The sequence below is a fragment of the Tachyglossus aculeatus genome, chromosome 21, assembly GCF_015852505.1.
Source record: "Tachyglossus aculeatus isolate mTacAcu1 chromosome 21, mTacAcu1.pri, whole genome shotgun sequence".
Classification (NCBI taxonomy): Eukaryota; Metazoa; Chordata; class Mammalia; order Monotremata; family Tachyglossidae; genus Tachyglossus; species Tachyglossus aculeatus.
Window position 1 is genome coordinate 15,166,193 of NC_052086.1, and position 14,255 is coordinate 15,180,447.

Here is a 14,255-nt window from a genome sequence, read left to right on the forward strand (position 1 = left end):
GGAGCTGGGTGGTCCCCCGATGGGCAAACACTCACTCCCTCTGACTCTGAGCACGAGGCCATGGGCAGGCGAGAGCAGGGGATTTGGAACCAGGGCTGCCTGGTCTCAGGGAGGATAGATGAAGTCTGGATCAGTCAATCCCAAGCTCGGGGTCCCAGATGCCTGGGTCCAAGGGCCATGGGGAGAGCTGAACAAGAACTTTTCGGCTCAGTGCCCCCAAGATAAATATTAACCCTTCTGAGGGTGGAGCTCTGCCCCTTTGAGAGGGGGACCCATGCCCGGGTGGGGCAGAGGAGTCAGTCGGGGCATCATGGAGGTGGAAGAGGGAATCTCTCATGCGTCTGTCATCGATAATCCGGCGGACATCGCCGTCATCGCCGGCTACTTCCTCCTGGTCATCGGGGTTGGGCTGTGGGTGAGAACCCCCAAACTGCCCTTTGTGCTCAGGCCTGGGGGTGGAGGGAGTTTGGGCTGGTCGAGTGGGCCAGCCAGTTGTTGGGTGGAGGCGGATGGAGGCCTGGAGGGGAGCAGGGAGGAGAGGGCTGATGCCGCTGGAGCCGGCGGGCTTGGATTCTGGGAAAGGAGCAGTGCCCAGTGGGGAGAGCGAGGGGCAAACGGGGGGACATTTGGACTCCCGAAGGGGAGCAGGTTTGGAGAGAGGCATGGCGGAATCTAGAAGGCCTGGGTTGAGTTAATATTCAGCCGATGACAAGGCTGAGGAATGTGTTCAGCACTCTAATGAGGTATAAACTCCACTACATTAGCCCATTAGACCCTTCCTCCGCTGTCCTCACTCCTACCCCAGAGCAAGATGCATCCCGGTGTTCTACTCACCTGCTGTTACCTCTCCTCCCCAGAGCCAGCCACATTCCTCCCTCTCTCTCTGTCTCTTTTCTCTTTCCCTAGTCCATGTGCCGCACGAACCGTGGCACGGTCGGTGGCTATTTCTTGGCTGGGAGGAACATGGGGTGGTTTCCGGTAAGTACCGGCCCTTTGGGAAGGGCTGTGGGGGGAGGTGTTGGGGCATCTCTCTCTGGCCTCACTCAACTCTCCTCTCCCTACAGGTTGGGGCCTCTCTTTTTGCCAGCAACATTGGCAGTGGCCATTTTGTGGGTCTGGCAGGCACCGGAGCCGCGAGCGGGCTGGCCGTGGCGGGATTCGAGTGGAATGTGAGTCTCTCCTTCCCCTGCTCCTCTCCAACCATCCTGCCTGGACTAGAGCCAGGCAGAGCTCCCCACCACAGGTGGGATCCTGACCTGAGCCTTGCCTTAGGAACACACCCACTCCTTCCCAGAATAATCCTCTACTTGGTCCCTTTTGGGTCCCTAACACCTGGGAAGCCTGACGTGGGGAATCCTGCTTTCGGGGGGAAGAAGGGGGAATGAGAGAGAGAGAGAGAGAGAGAGAGAGCCTTTCCCCCCTCCCCAATCTTTCTGTCCCTCTTTCTCTCCTCCTCCCTCCACTCTCCCTCTCTTCCTCTTCTTCTCCCAATCTTTTTCCCCCTTCCTCTTCTCCTCCTCCCTTTCTTACCCATTTTCTTCTCTTCAATCAATCAATCTATTTATTGAGCACTTACTGTGTGAGTCAATCATATTTATTGAGCGCTTACTGTGTGCAGAGCACTGTACTAAGTGCTTGGGAGAATACAATTAGCTCTCTTCCCCTCTTCAAAGCCCTCCTCCTCCAGGAGGCCTTCCCAGGCTGAGCCCTCCTTTGCCTCTGCTCCTCCTGCCTCTCCTCTACCCCCTTCCCCGCCCCACAGAACTTGTGCATATTTGTACATATTTATTATTCTATTTATTTTATTAATAATTAATGATTATTATCTATTTTGATGTCATTGACGCCTACGTGCTTGTTTTATTTTGCTGTCTGTCTCCCCCTTCTAGACTGTGAGCCCGTTGTTGGGTAGGGATTGTCTCTATCTGTTGCCGAATTGTACTTCCCAAGCGCTTAGTACAGTGCTCTGCACACAGTAAGCGCTCAATAAATACGATTGATGATGATGATGATGCAGAGCACTGTACTAAGTGCTTGGGAAGTACAAGTTGGCAACATATAGAGACGGTCCCTACCCAACAGTGGGCTCACAGTCTCTTCCTTTTCCTCTCCTCTTCTTCTTCTCCTCCTTCCCCTCCTTCCCCCTCCCTCTCCTCCTCTGCCTCTCCTTCCCTTCCTCTTCCTCTCCTTCCCTTCCTCTTCCCCTCCCATGCTCCCTCCCCTCTCCCTTCCAGTAGCCCTCACTGAAGACAGAGTTGAAGCTCTAACCAGGAGGGTCGGCCCTGAACTAGAAGCTGTGGGATGTGAAGCAGGGGCCAAGCAGATGAAGGCTGGGAAACATCTCCATCCTAGGGGTCCTGGCTCTCTCACAATTGGAGACCTCCCTGCCTGCCTAGGCTAGGACCCAGACAGAGGGATGGACACAGGTTGGCCTTGGGAGGGCCCAATCTGACCAGGGTGGTGAGGAGCCTCTGAAAAAGGCATCAACTCTGCCTCCTGTCCCACCCTCCCCAAGGCCCTCACTCATCACCTTGCTCTGGGGAGTTTCCTGGAGCCTCTCTCTGGGACTTCTGGGGGCTCCCGGGGTCGGTGACAGTTTCAGTCCAGCATCTTGGCAGCCCTGTCTGCACTCAGGGCTCCTGGGTTCCAGAGGCCCACAAAGACCTTCCCCCTCCATGCCTTGCTCCTCCCCAGAGCAAGGGGAGTGAGGGAAGCTTCCTCCCAAACTGCACTAGGGGACCACCCTCTCCTGGGGGCTCTGGGGTCAGAGGGCAGGGTGGGTCAGGGATTCTGCTCAGGGGGTCCTGCCTGAGAGATCCAGAAGCCAGACAGCGCCTGGTGGGAAACACTGGGGATGGACTCTACTGGAGATTCCCAGCCCTTCCAAACACTACGTTGAGAATGGTCCAGAGGCCTGGGCACTTCTGGGGTAAGCAGCGTTTCTCAGTGGAAAGAGCACAAGCTTTGGAGTCAGAGGCAGAAACTCCTCACCCTGGGCTTCAAGGCTGTCCATCACCTCACCCCCTCCTACCTCACCTTCCTTCTCTCCTTCCCAGCCCGCACCCTCCGCTCCTCCGCCGCTAATCTCCTCACCGTACCTCGTACTCGCCTGTCCCGCCATCGACCCCCGGCCCACGTCATCCCCCGGGCCTGGAATGCCCTCCCTCTGCCCATCCGCCAAGCTAGCTCTCTTCCTCCCTTCAAGGCCCTGCTGAGAGCTCACCTCCTCCAGGAGGCCTTCCCAGACTGAGCCCCTTCCTTCCTTTCCCCCTCGTCCCCCTCTCCATCCCCCCATCTTACCTCCTTCCCTTCCCCACAGCACCTGTATATATGTGTATACGTTTGTACATATTTATTACTCTATTTATTTATTTATTTATTTATTTTACTTGTACATATCTATCCTATTTATTTTATTTTGTTAGTATGTTTGGTTTTGTTCTCTGTCTCCCCCTTTTAGACTGTGAGCCCACTGCTGGGTAGGGACTGTCTCTATATGTTGCCAATTTGTACTTCCCAAGTGCTTAGTACAGTGCTCTGCACATAGTAAGCGCTCAATAAATACGATTGATGATGATGATGATGATGATAATCCTGACTCCGCCAATCGTCTGCTGTGTGACTTTGGGCAAATCACTTAACTTCTGTGGGCCTCAGTTCCCTCATCTGTAAAATGGGGATGAAGATTGTGAGCCCCACGGGGGACCACCTTGATTACCTTGTATCCCCCCAGCGCTTAGAACAGGGCTTCACACATAGTAAGCACTTAATAAATGCCATCATCATTATTATTATTATTATTCTGGGGGCTTAGAGACCTGGCAACTGGACATTGGCCCCAGTCAGGAGGTCTCGGGTGCTTAGTGTCCACCAGCAGGGTGATCTGCCAGGCTCTACCAGCCAGCCAGAATGCCACTCAGGTGGGTTTCAACCACACACCCTTATCCGTCCCGCCCCCATAGCATCAGCTCTGGCCTGGGACATGGGCCATGAACACTCTCTGATGCTTGAGCTGCGGTCCTGAAGCAGGTTGCTAGGAGACTAACAGCAGGGACGGGGTCTTCTGGCCCAGCCCAGAACCTAGTTAATTGACACTCTGGATTTCCCTAGGCTCCTTGACCCCAGGAGGCAGAGCGCTAAGCTGTCCGGGCCCTGCTTCGCCCTTTTCGGTGCCCAGCTAAAGCTATGCCCCCATTGATATTAATATCTGTCTCCCACTCTAGACTGTAGGCTAGAGGGAACGAACGTGTCTACTAGTTCTGTTACATTGTTTTCTTCCAAGCACTTAGTACACTGCTCCGCATATAGTAATAATAATAATAACAATGATGGTGTTAAGCGCTTAGTATGTGCAAAGCACTGTTCTAAGTGCTGGGCGATACAAGGTGATGAGATTGTTCCACATGGGGCTTACAGTTTTAATCTCCATTTTACAGATGAGGAAACTGAGGCACAGAGAAGTTAAGTGGCTTGCCCAAGGTCACACAGCTGACAAGTGACGGAGTCTGAATTTGAACCCATGACCTCTGACTCCCAAGCCCGGGCTCTTTCCACTGAGCCATGCTGCTTGCACTCAATATAGTGCTCTGCTCACAGTAAGCACTCAATTAATACAATTGAATGAATATAGGCCATTGATTGATTGATCGATCCCCTGGCAGGCCCTGTTCGTGGTGCTGCTCCTCGGCTGGCTCTTCGTGCCTGTTTACCTGACGGCAGGCGTCATCACGATGCCCCAGTACCTGCGGAAGCGGTTTGGGGGCAAGAGGATCCGTCTCTATCTCTCCATCCTCTCTCTCTTCCTCTACATCTTCACCAAGATCTCCGTAAGCTAGCCGGGGACCGGCGGTGGGACACTTGGGTCATGGGGAGGGGGGGGGCAGGACAGTGGAGCTGGGGAACAGGATGCCCTGGTCCAGGGAAGGGACAGAAAGCCTCGTTTTCAGTATGGGGCCCGAGATGCATGAACTGAGAGTAGGATTCCTGGGTCCGGGGTGGAGAGGACGGTGGCCCTGTGGGGTGTCTCAGGGCCTGTGAAGGCAGAACTCCTTTCCTTTACTCCCACCCCTGTTCCAGGTGGATATGTTCTCAGGAGCTGTGTTCATCCAGCAGGCTCTGGGGTGGAACATCTATGCCTCCGTCATCGCCCTGCTCATCATCACCATGATCTACACTGTGACAGGTGTCGGGAGTGCCCCGAGGGTGGGGCAGGAGGTGCCAGGAGGTGCCAGGGGCCAGAGGGAGTTGAGGTCAGGGCCTCTGGATGGAGGAACTTAAAAAAGAACCCTTTTAAGGAACTGTCTCCTGAGTATCTTGTTCCTGGGGTTCCAGACACCTTTTGGGAATGATAAAGGTTCTTCTTTCCAAGGGTGAGCCCAGGGACAGGAAGGACCTGGTCCTTGCCACTGGGAATAGGTCCTGGAAACCAGGATCATCATCACCACCATCATCATCAGTGGTCTTTATTAATCACTTATGTGTAGAGCACTGTACTAAGTGCTCGGGAGAGTATAATGCAACAGAGCTGGCATCTGTGTTTTCTGCCCACAACGACCTTACACTCTAGAGGATGAGAGGATCCTCCTCCTTCCTTCCACCCATCCCTCCCTCTCTCTCCCCATAGGGTGGAAAAGGGGGGTGCCAAGACCAGGGAGAGGGGTAGAAAGTCAAACCTGAACTGGCTTCCCAGACCCAAGGTTCAAGTACAGTTCCCTTCCTCTTCCCCGGCTAGCAAGGGGTAGATATTGTGGGACTTAGCTGGGTCAGGTTTGGAGCGGAATTCATTCATTCATTCAATCGTATTTATTGAGCGCTTACTGTGTGCCGAGCACTGTACTAAGTGCTTGGGAAGTACAAGTCGGGAACATCTAGAGATGGTCCCTACCCAACAGCGGACTCACAGTCTAGAAGGGGGAGACAGACCCTGAGGGGGGTGGTGACAAAATCCTTCAGAACTAGACGGTGCAGAGGGGAAAAAGGCTAAATCTCAGTGGAAACTGAATTAGCTCCCCAAAGCCAGAGGGAGGGAAAAGCCCTATCATCGTGTCTTCCTTCATGGCTCCGCTGCTCCTTTTCCTCACCCCGCAGTGGACTATTAAGCAGGGAAAGCAGGGCAGACCAGAAGCCCTTTTCTAAGAAGCATTTAATGCTGTACCTCACCCTCTGTCTTTGGTTCTGTGCTCACCTCCTTTAGAGAAAGCAGAGCTGGGAAACCAGTGTCCCGCTCACGGCATGGAGACTTAGCTGTCAGTGTGGGGGTGGGGCAGAGGGTTGCCTCAAGCCAGGGTTGGGGCATCATCTGTTTGCTTTAGTCCCTTTCTTCATGTCTGGAGAGGGCCTTCAGGCCACCACTCTGCTCCTTCCCTCCATTTTGTAACTGGGCCCCATGGCTGGGGGTTCCTGGCCATTAGCGGGACATTGTCCTCAAGGAGGAGATGAGGAGAGGAAGCAGAAAAGACGAGAACGGAAAGTGATGGGACTTACTGGCTCAAGGAGGGGAAAGAGGAAGAGGAAGGTGGAAGCCAGGGGGAAGGACCTAATGGAGGGGGTGGCTTTGTCGGAGTTGGGGGTTGGGGTATGATTGGAGAGTGGGAGACGTGGCTTGTTGAAGGGGAGGAGTTGACCAGTGAGAGGGAGGCTTCTCCCAGCCAAGTTCCCAGGGCCAAGGGTGGGTCCTTCCTGTCCTGGTGCCCATCCTCACCAGCTAGACGAGGCAGAGCTGAGGGAGGGGTGGTCTATGGTCTAGGGGAGAAAGGGGGAGGACTCTGGGGGCCGGGGACGAGAAAGGAGTCCTGGGGAAGAGGAGGAGGTGGTGGCGGGGTGTCGATCCTCCCTTCTGACCGCATCTCCCTCCTAGGGGGGCTGGCTGCCCTGATGTACACTGACACTGTCCAGACTTTCGTCATCATCGCCGGAGCCTTTGTTCTCATGGGCTACGGTATGGAGCATGGTTGGGGGGGGGGGGGGGGCGGATTCTGGGGAGGGTTGGGTGCTGAGAGACGAGAGGGGAATAGGTAGAATGCCTGGCCTGGTCCCTGACTGCCTCCTTCTCCTCACATCTGTCTCCCTGCCTAGCCTTCCATGAAGTGGGAGGATACACAGGCCTCTTTACAAAGTACATGCTGGCGGTGACCTCGCTAACCGTCTCCGAGGACCCCACTGTGGGGAATGTCTCCCAGTCGTGCTACCGGCCGCGCCCCGACTCCTACCACCTGCTTCGCCACCCGCTCTCCGGGGACCTGCCTTGGCCGGCCCTGCTCTTCGGGCTCACCATCGTCTCGGGCTGGTATTGGTGCAGCGACCAGGTGCTGGGGCCCCGGGCCAGCCTTGGTCGGGGGAGGACCGGAGGTCCGGCCAGCTGCCGAGCCTGACCCATGCCTCTCCCGTCAGGTCATCGTGCAGCGCTGCCTGGCCGGGAAGAACGTGACGCACATCAAGGCCGGCTGCATCCTGTGCGGCTACCTGAAACTGCTCCCTATGTTTCTCATGGTCATGCCGGGCATGATCAGCCGTGTCCTCTACCCGGGTACTAGGGGCAAGGGGCCCAGTGCCACCCCCCACAGCCCCCACCCTTGGATCCTCGGGTCCCCATGTCCACCCCCTACCCCCCTATATCCTGCCTCTCGTTTCTCCCCAGATGAAGTGGCCTGCGTGGTCCCCGAAGTGTGCCAACGGGTGTGCGGGACGGAGGTTGGATGCTCCAACATCGCCTATCCTCGCCTAGTGGTGAAGCTCATGCCCAGTGGTGAGCTGGTTGGCCCTACACCCGGCTACGCTGCCGTTCCCTCCTCCCCTCTCCCCCAGCCCCACTCTAACCTCTCTCTCTCTCTTGCCGTGCCCTCCACCTCAGGTCTCCGGGGGCTCATGCTGGCTGTCATGTTGGCGGCCCTCATGAGCTCGTTGGCCTCCATCTTCAACAGCAGCAGCACCCTGTTCACCATGGACATCTACACTCGGCTGCGGCCCAAGGCCGGGGATCGGGAGCTGTTGCTGGTGGGCCGGTGAGAGGCCTGGGGAGGAGAGGGTCTCTGCCTCTCGGCCCCTGAGATGTCCGACTCTGGGCCACGGGCCCAGGACTGCCTAGTTGGAGCTGGGGGATAGCAGGCGTGGGCAGCGGTGCTCGGGTCAGGCCTGGGAGGGACGTGGGTGACAACAGTCTCCCACTGCCTTCTTCCCCAGGGTGTGGGTGCTGTTCATCGTGGGGGTCTCCGTGGCCTGGCTTCCCGTGGTCCAGGCCGCCCAGGGAGGGCAGCTCTTCGACTACATCCAGGCCATCTCCAGCTACCTGGCCCCCCCAGTCTCGGCTGTGTTCGTCCTGGCTCTCTTTGTGCCCCGCGTGAATGAGCCTGTGAGTTACCCGTGCCCTCCAGACCAGGGATGGGAGCGGGGCCTGGGAATCGGAGCCGCAGATCCTTGTAGGGGGAGGGCCAACTGGGATCTCTGGAAAACGGCAGTGCGGAAATCTGGGGGACTGAGAGGTGGCCCGCCTGGGCTTCTGACCCTTTCTTCCGTGCAGGGTGCATTCTGGGGGCTGATAGGAGGGCTGCTGCTGGGTCTGGCCCGGCTTATCCCCGAGTTCTCCTTCGGCTCGGGCAGCTGCGTGCGGCCCTCCTCCTGCCCCGGGCTCATCTGTGGCGTCCACTACCTCTACTTTGCCATCCTGCTGTTCGGCTGCTCCTGCATCCTCATCCTCACCGTCTCACTGTGCACTGAGCCCATCCCCCGCAAGCACGTGAGTTCTGCGCCCAATACCGCCTGGCCTAGTGGATAGAGCACGGGCCTGGATCTGGATTTGAATTCCGGCATCACCACTTGTCTGCTGTGTGACTTCGGGCAAGTCACTTCACTTCTCTGGGCCTCAATTACTACATCTGTAAAATGGAAATAAAGACTGTGAGCCCCACATGGAACAGGGACTGGGTCCAACCTGATTACCATGTATCCACACCGACGCTTAGTACAATGCCTGGCATATAGTATGCGCTTAACAAATACCACAATTATTGCTATTACTCTACCAAGCCCTGTCAACTCCTCCCCCTCCCATTCCCCCCCAGCTGGCTGTGACCCCTGGAGCCAATCAATCAAATTTACTGAACACTTACTAGTTGCAGAGTAATAATAATGACGGTATTTGTTGAGGGCTTGCTATGTGTCAAGCACTGTTCTAAGCACTGGGGTAGAGACAAGGTAATCAGGTTGTCCCATGTGGGGCTCAGTCTTAATCCCCATTTTACAGATGAGGTCACTGAGGCCCAGAGAAGTCAAGTAAAGTGCTTGGGAGGGTGGAACACAACAATGTAACAGACACATTCCCTTCCCAGGATGAGTTTCCAGTCTAGATGAGCTCATTTGGCTTCCTCTCTCCCTCAGCTCCACCGCCTTGTGTTCAGCCTTCGGCACAGCAAAGAGGAACGTGAGGATCTGGATCCCGATGACCAAGAGGCCGGGACCTTCAATGCCCCCGTGCAGAATGGCCGGCCGGAGCACTCCCTGGAGATGGCAGGTAAGAGGTTGGGCGGGACGGGGGGCAGGATGTCTGGACCCTGGACACGGCAGATAGGGGATTGGGGGAGCTGGGTGCAGGATGTCTGGGCGCTGGAGATGGGAGGTGAGGAGGGGCGGGATGCAGGCTGGGATGGGGAAGAGAGAAGGGCCCCAGAAAGAGTTATGTGACACAAGGGCGAGTTGGTCGTCTGAGGTCTCAGCTTTGATCTCTCCCCACAGAGTCCCCGGCCCCGTCCCCCGGGCCATTCCGTCGCTGCCTGCTTTGGTTCTGCGGGCTGGCGGGGGCAGAGACAGGAGGGCCCCCGCCTCCTTCGCCTGAGGAGGTGGCGGCCGCGATGGCAAAACTGGAGGACATCAGCGAGGAACCACGATGGGCCCGCCTGGTGAACCTCAATGCCGTGATCATGATGGCAGTGGCCATCTTCCTTTGGGGCTTTTACGCCTGACAGGGAGGCATGATACGACTGGGGAGACCTCAAAACTGCCCCACAGCTGGCCGGCAGAAGCAGGGCACGGTGGGAGGCAGACATGGCCACCCGGGGTCCCAGCATCCTGTGACAGAGGGACAGGCTCAGAATCAGACCCTGCCTTTTGTGTGTCTCCACCTCATCCCGAGCTCTTCACCTCTTTCACTGTCAAGATTGCCTCCGACAGAGATTTATTGAACACCGGCCATGGACCCAGCCTCTACAGGCTGCTTCAACTCCAGGGGTTGGAAATCGAGGCTCTTTGCGGATTGGCAAGAACAGCCCAAAATAAAACTTTGCCCTATCAGGAACTCAGTCTGTGCAGCCTTCCTTCCTTCCTTCCTTCCACCTTGGCTCCTGCCCGGGGAGATGACAGGCTCACCGGGCCCAGCCGGGTCCGGCGGGGGGCTCTCAGAGACTCTTTTTGTCGCCATTCGACCAGCTGGCTCTCCACTCGCCCACGTCTAGGAGATGGCGCTCGGTCTCCCAGCCTGCTGCCTGCAGCCCTGAGGGGAGGAGAGGGAGGCGGCGGCTGTGGGGAAGAGAGGGAGGAACCCGAAGAAGAGGAGGAACCCGGGCTGGGATTGCCGCGGAGAAAAGAGGTGTAAAAAGGCAGAATTCCCCCGTTACCTCTCAGGAAGTCAGGAAACAGAGCATCCAGGATGTGGTGTGTCTGCGTGATGATGGCCCAACTTTCCATCTCTGGGGCTGGTGGCAGAAACATCCGCTCAGGCTGACGTGCGCCCGCTGCTGTTCCCTCCTCTTCCACTCAGTGTTAGGAGACACATGTTCACCCCATCCCTCCTCCACCCGCACTCCATCCCCTCTCCTCGTCCCGGCCCTCTCACCCGCCTTGACCCGTTTCCGCAGGGCCTCCAACTCCCCAGAAAGGGGCTCCTCTTCCAACAGGAACCCCAGCAGAAGCCCGTGGGTTGCGGCCCTCAGGATGGCTCCGGGCCCAGCAGTCCAGTCCAGAGCGACTTGCACGTGGCCTGGGGTCACAGAGAGATGGAAGAAAGAGGAACTGAGTGATGGAGACGGGGATGAAGTACTAGAGACAGAGAACCTGGGAGCGACGGGGAAAGACGGGGCACTTAGAGGGCTTGGGGAATAGCACGTTCCCTTCTCCTACCTCGCAACACATACACACACGCACGCCTCACCTCGAGCCCAGTCCCAGTGGAGTAGGTAGGGCTGTTGGTGCCCAGCCATCATCAGCTGCAGTTCGGAGACGCTGAGGGGAGAGAAGCTGAGGCTGAGCAGGATGGTAAGGGGAGGAGGGAGCGTGTGGTTCAGGGGAAGGGCCCCAGGGGTGTGAAGAGGAGAAACACCCAGTCCCCCGGCCTCCCAGGCAGGAACGTGGTGGGCAGAAGCTGGGTGAAGAGGAGATGGGAGAAAGACAACTGATGCCACTCACTTTGAGACCATGCTGTGCAGCGGGACCCCCAGGGCCAAGGTTAGGGCTGGGCCAACATCTGTGGGGGAGAGGGAGTTAGCGGGCCCAGGAGAGGAGTCGGGTGTGGGGACTCGAATGAGAAGACGGGGTGGGAGAAGGTCACCTGTCCATAGGGGCTCCTTCTCATTAGCTGAAGCCAAGCTCAGGACCTGCCCCTTTCGCAGGAAGTGCTCCAGCACCAGGCGAAGGCGGGACTCGTTCAGGGTTTCCATGATGACGGCCCGCACGGCTCGGAAATTGGCATAGAGGTGGAGGGAGGTGAAGAGGAGAAAGAAAGCGAGGCCGAGGCTGGGAGGGAGAGGGAGAGAACGAGATGAGAGAAGGGGTGAAGTCGGGAGAAGAGAGGGAACGGCCCGGATAATGGGACCCCCCCCCCACCTTTCCCGCCTCCTCCCTCCGCGTTGTACCTCGGCCGCTCGGACACCAGCGGGAGAAGCGTGAGGCTGACGAGCAGTCCGGCCAAATTCACCAAGGTCTCCTAGGGAGGGGAGAAAGTGCAAGGGGCGAGGCGGGGACCGAGCCAGCTCTGCTGCCGACACAGAGAAGCAGCTGTGGCTCAGTGGAAAGATCACGGGCTTTGGAGTCAGAGGTCATGGGTTCGAATCCCAGCTCTGCCACTTGTCAGCTGTGTGACTTCGGGCAAGTCACTTCACCTCTCTGGGCCTCGGTTCCCTCCTCTGGAAAATGGGGACTAAGACTGTGAGCCCCACACGGGACAACCTGATCACCTTGTATCTTCCCCAGCGCTTAGAACAGTGCTTTGCACATAGTAAGCGCTTAACAAATACCATCATTATTATTATCCGAGGACTTGGTGCCAGTGCCCAGCTGCCACCCGGCCCTCCCTCATCGCCAACCCCACCTCTAACCCGATCCCCGGCCTAGGTGGTCCGGTCCGCAACCGGACCCCGACCCCCCGGCCCGCCACCGCACCTGACTCCCGTCTTTCGCGGACACGTCGGCCATGTTGTTCCTCCGGGCCTGATGCATGGTCAGCGCTGCCCGCGTGGCCCCTCCAGCCACTCCCACAATACACTGTGAGGAAAAAGGCCGCGTGTGAGGCTTCGGGCCTTGGGACCCTCAGGGTAGGGATGGCCATCTCCAATTTCCAATTCTCAGAGAAGCAGCGTGGCTCGGTGGAAAGAGCCCGGGCTTTGGAGTCAGAGGCCATGGGTTCAAATCCCGGCTCTGCCAACTGCCAGCTGTGTGACTTTGGGCAAGTCACTTCACTTCTCTGGGCCTCAGTTCCCTCATCTGTAAAATGGGGATTAAGACTGTGAGCCCCCCGTGGGCCAAACTGATCACCTTGTAACTTCCCCAGCGCTTAGAACAGTGCTTTGCACACAGTAAGCGCTTAATAAATGCTATTTTTTTTAAAAAAAGTTTTTGCCTTTTCTGCAGATCCAAACCAAGTTTTTGCATACCCTCAAAAACCTCGGTATCTGTAATGGGAAACCCAGAGTTAGGACACCCTAAAGGACCACAGACTGCTAGCACAAGAAAAGAGACAGTCTGCTTAGCACGGCAGCCCCAGTCACCGGTGCTCTCCTAGTTCCTCCCTTTCACTTGTCAGCTGTGTGACTTTGGGCAAGTCACTTAACTTCTCTGAGCCTCAGTTACCTCATCTGTAAAATGGGGATTAAGACTGTGAGCCCCACGTGGAACAATCTGATAATAATAATAATAATAATAATGGCATTTATTAAGCGCTTACTATGTGCAAAGCACTGTTCTAAGTGCTGGGGAGGTTACAAGGTGATCAGGTTGTCCCACAGGGGGCTCACAGTCTTAATCCCCATTTTACAGATGAGGCAACTGAGGCACAGAGAAGTTAAGTGACTTGCCCAAGGTCACACAGCTGACAATTGGCGGAGCTGGGGCTTGAACCCATGACCTCTGACTCCATAGCCCGTGCTCTTTCCACTGAGCCACGATCACCTTGTAACCTCCCCAGCGCTTAGAACAGTGCTTTACACATAGCGCTTAATAAATGCCATTATTATTCTTATTATTCTTATTGGTATTGACACTGGCTCAATACAGTGCTCGTTACAGTACTTAGCTCATAGTAAGTCATTAACAAATAGCATCACCATTCATTCATTCAGTCGTACTTATTGAGTGCTGTGTGCAGGGCACTGTACTAAGCGCTAGTATCATCACCGCTGGAGATTAGTGAAATAGCAATGTCATTTATGGTGCATCTCCTGAGCGCCGCATGCTATTCTAAAATTTGGAAAGTGCAACAGATGCACAAGACACATTTCCTGCTCACAGGGAGCTGACACTCTAATAGGGAAGATGGGCATAGAAAAGTTCACAAGCAAAGGATCCCTGAGTCCTAGTTTCTCACGCAGAGAGGAGGCAGGAACGGTAAGAACATGTGAAATGCCACTGCTGGGTCACGGTCCCGGCCCATCTTGACAGTCACAGCGTGATGCTTAGTGGAACACTGTGAGGATTATTTTAAAAGGTATGGGAGAAGCAGTGTGGCCTAGTGGAAAGAGCAAGGGCCTAAGAATCAGAGGCCCTGGATTCTAATCCCGACGCTGCCATTTATCTGCTGGGTGACCTCGGCTAGTCACTTAACTTCTGTGTCTCAGTTACCTTATCTGTAATATGGGGATTTCTACATCCTACTCTCCCCTCCTTAGAAGCAGCGTGGCTCAGTGGAAAGAGCCCGGGCTTTGGAGTCAGAGGTCATGGGTTCAAATCCCGGCTTCGCAACTTGTCAGCTGTGTGACTTTGGGCAAGTCACTTAAGTTCTCTGGGCCTCAGGTACCTCATCTGTAAAATGGGGATGAAGACCGTGAGCCCCCCGTGGG

The 14,255-nt window shown here is 56.2% G+C and overlaps 1 protein-coding gene across 1 annotated transcript; it reads left to right on the top strand.

The window, feature by feature from the left end:
* The first annotated feature begins 307 nt into the window (after positions 1 to 307).
* On the top strand, positions 308 to 9,953 carry SLC5A2 (solute carrier family 5 member 2). The gene is made up of 14 exons (XM_038762725.1): positions 308 to 415; positions 907 to 978; positions 1,065 to 1,169; positions 4,662 to 4,826; positions 5,077 to 5,182; positions 6,857 to 6,937; positions 7,075 to 7,304; positions 7,390 to 7,525; positions 7,637 to 7,744; positions 7,850 to 8,000; positions 8,179 to 8,347; positions 8,516 to 8,731; positions 9,373 to 9,610; positions 9,727 to 9,953. The coding sequence occupies exons 1-14, from the start codon at positions 311 to 313 to the stop codon at positions 9,951 to 9,953; spliced, it is 2,109 nt and encodes a 702-aa protein (XP_038618653.1). The 5' UTR covers positions 308 to 310.
* The last annotated feature ends 4,302 nt before the right edge of the window (positions 9,954 to 14,255 follow it).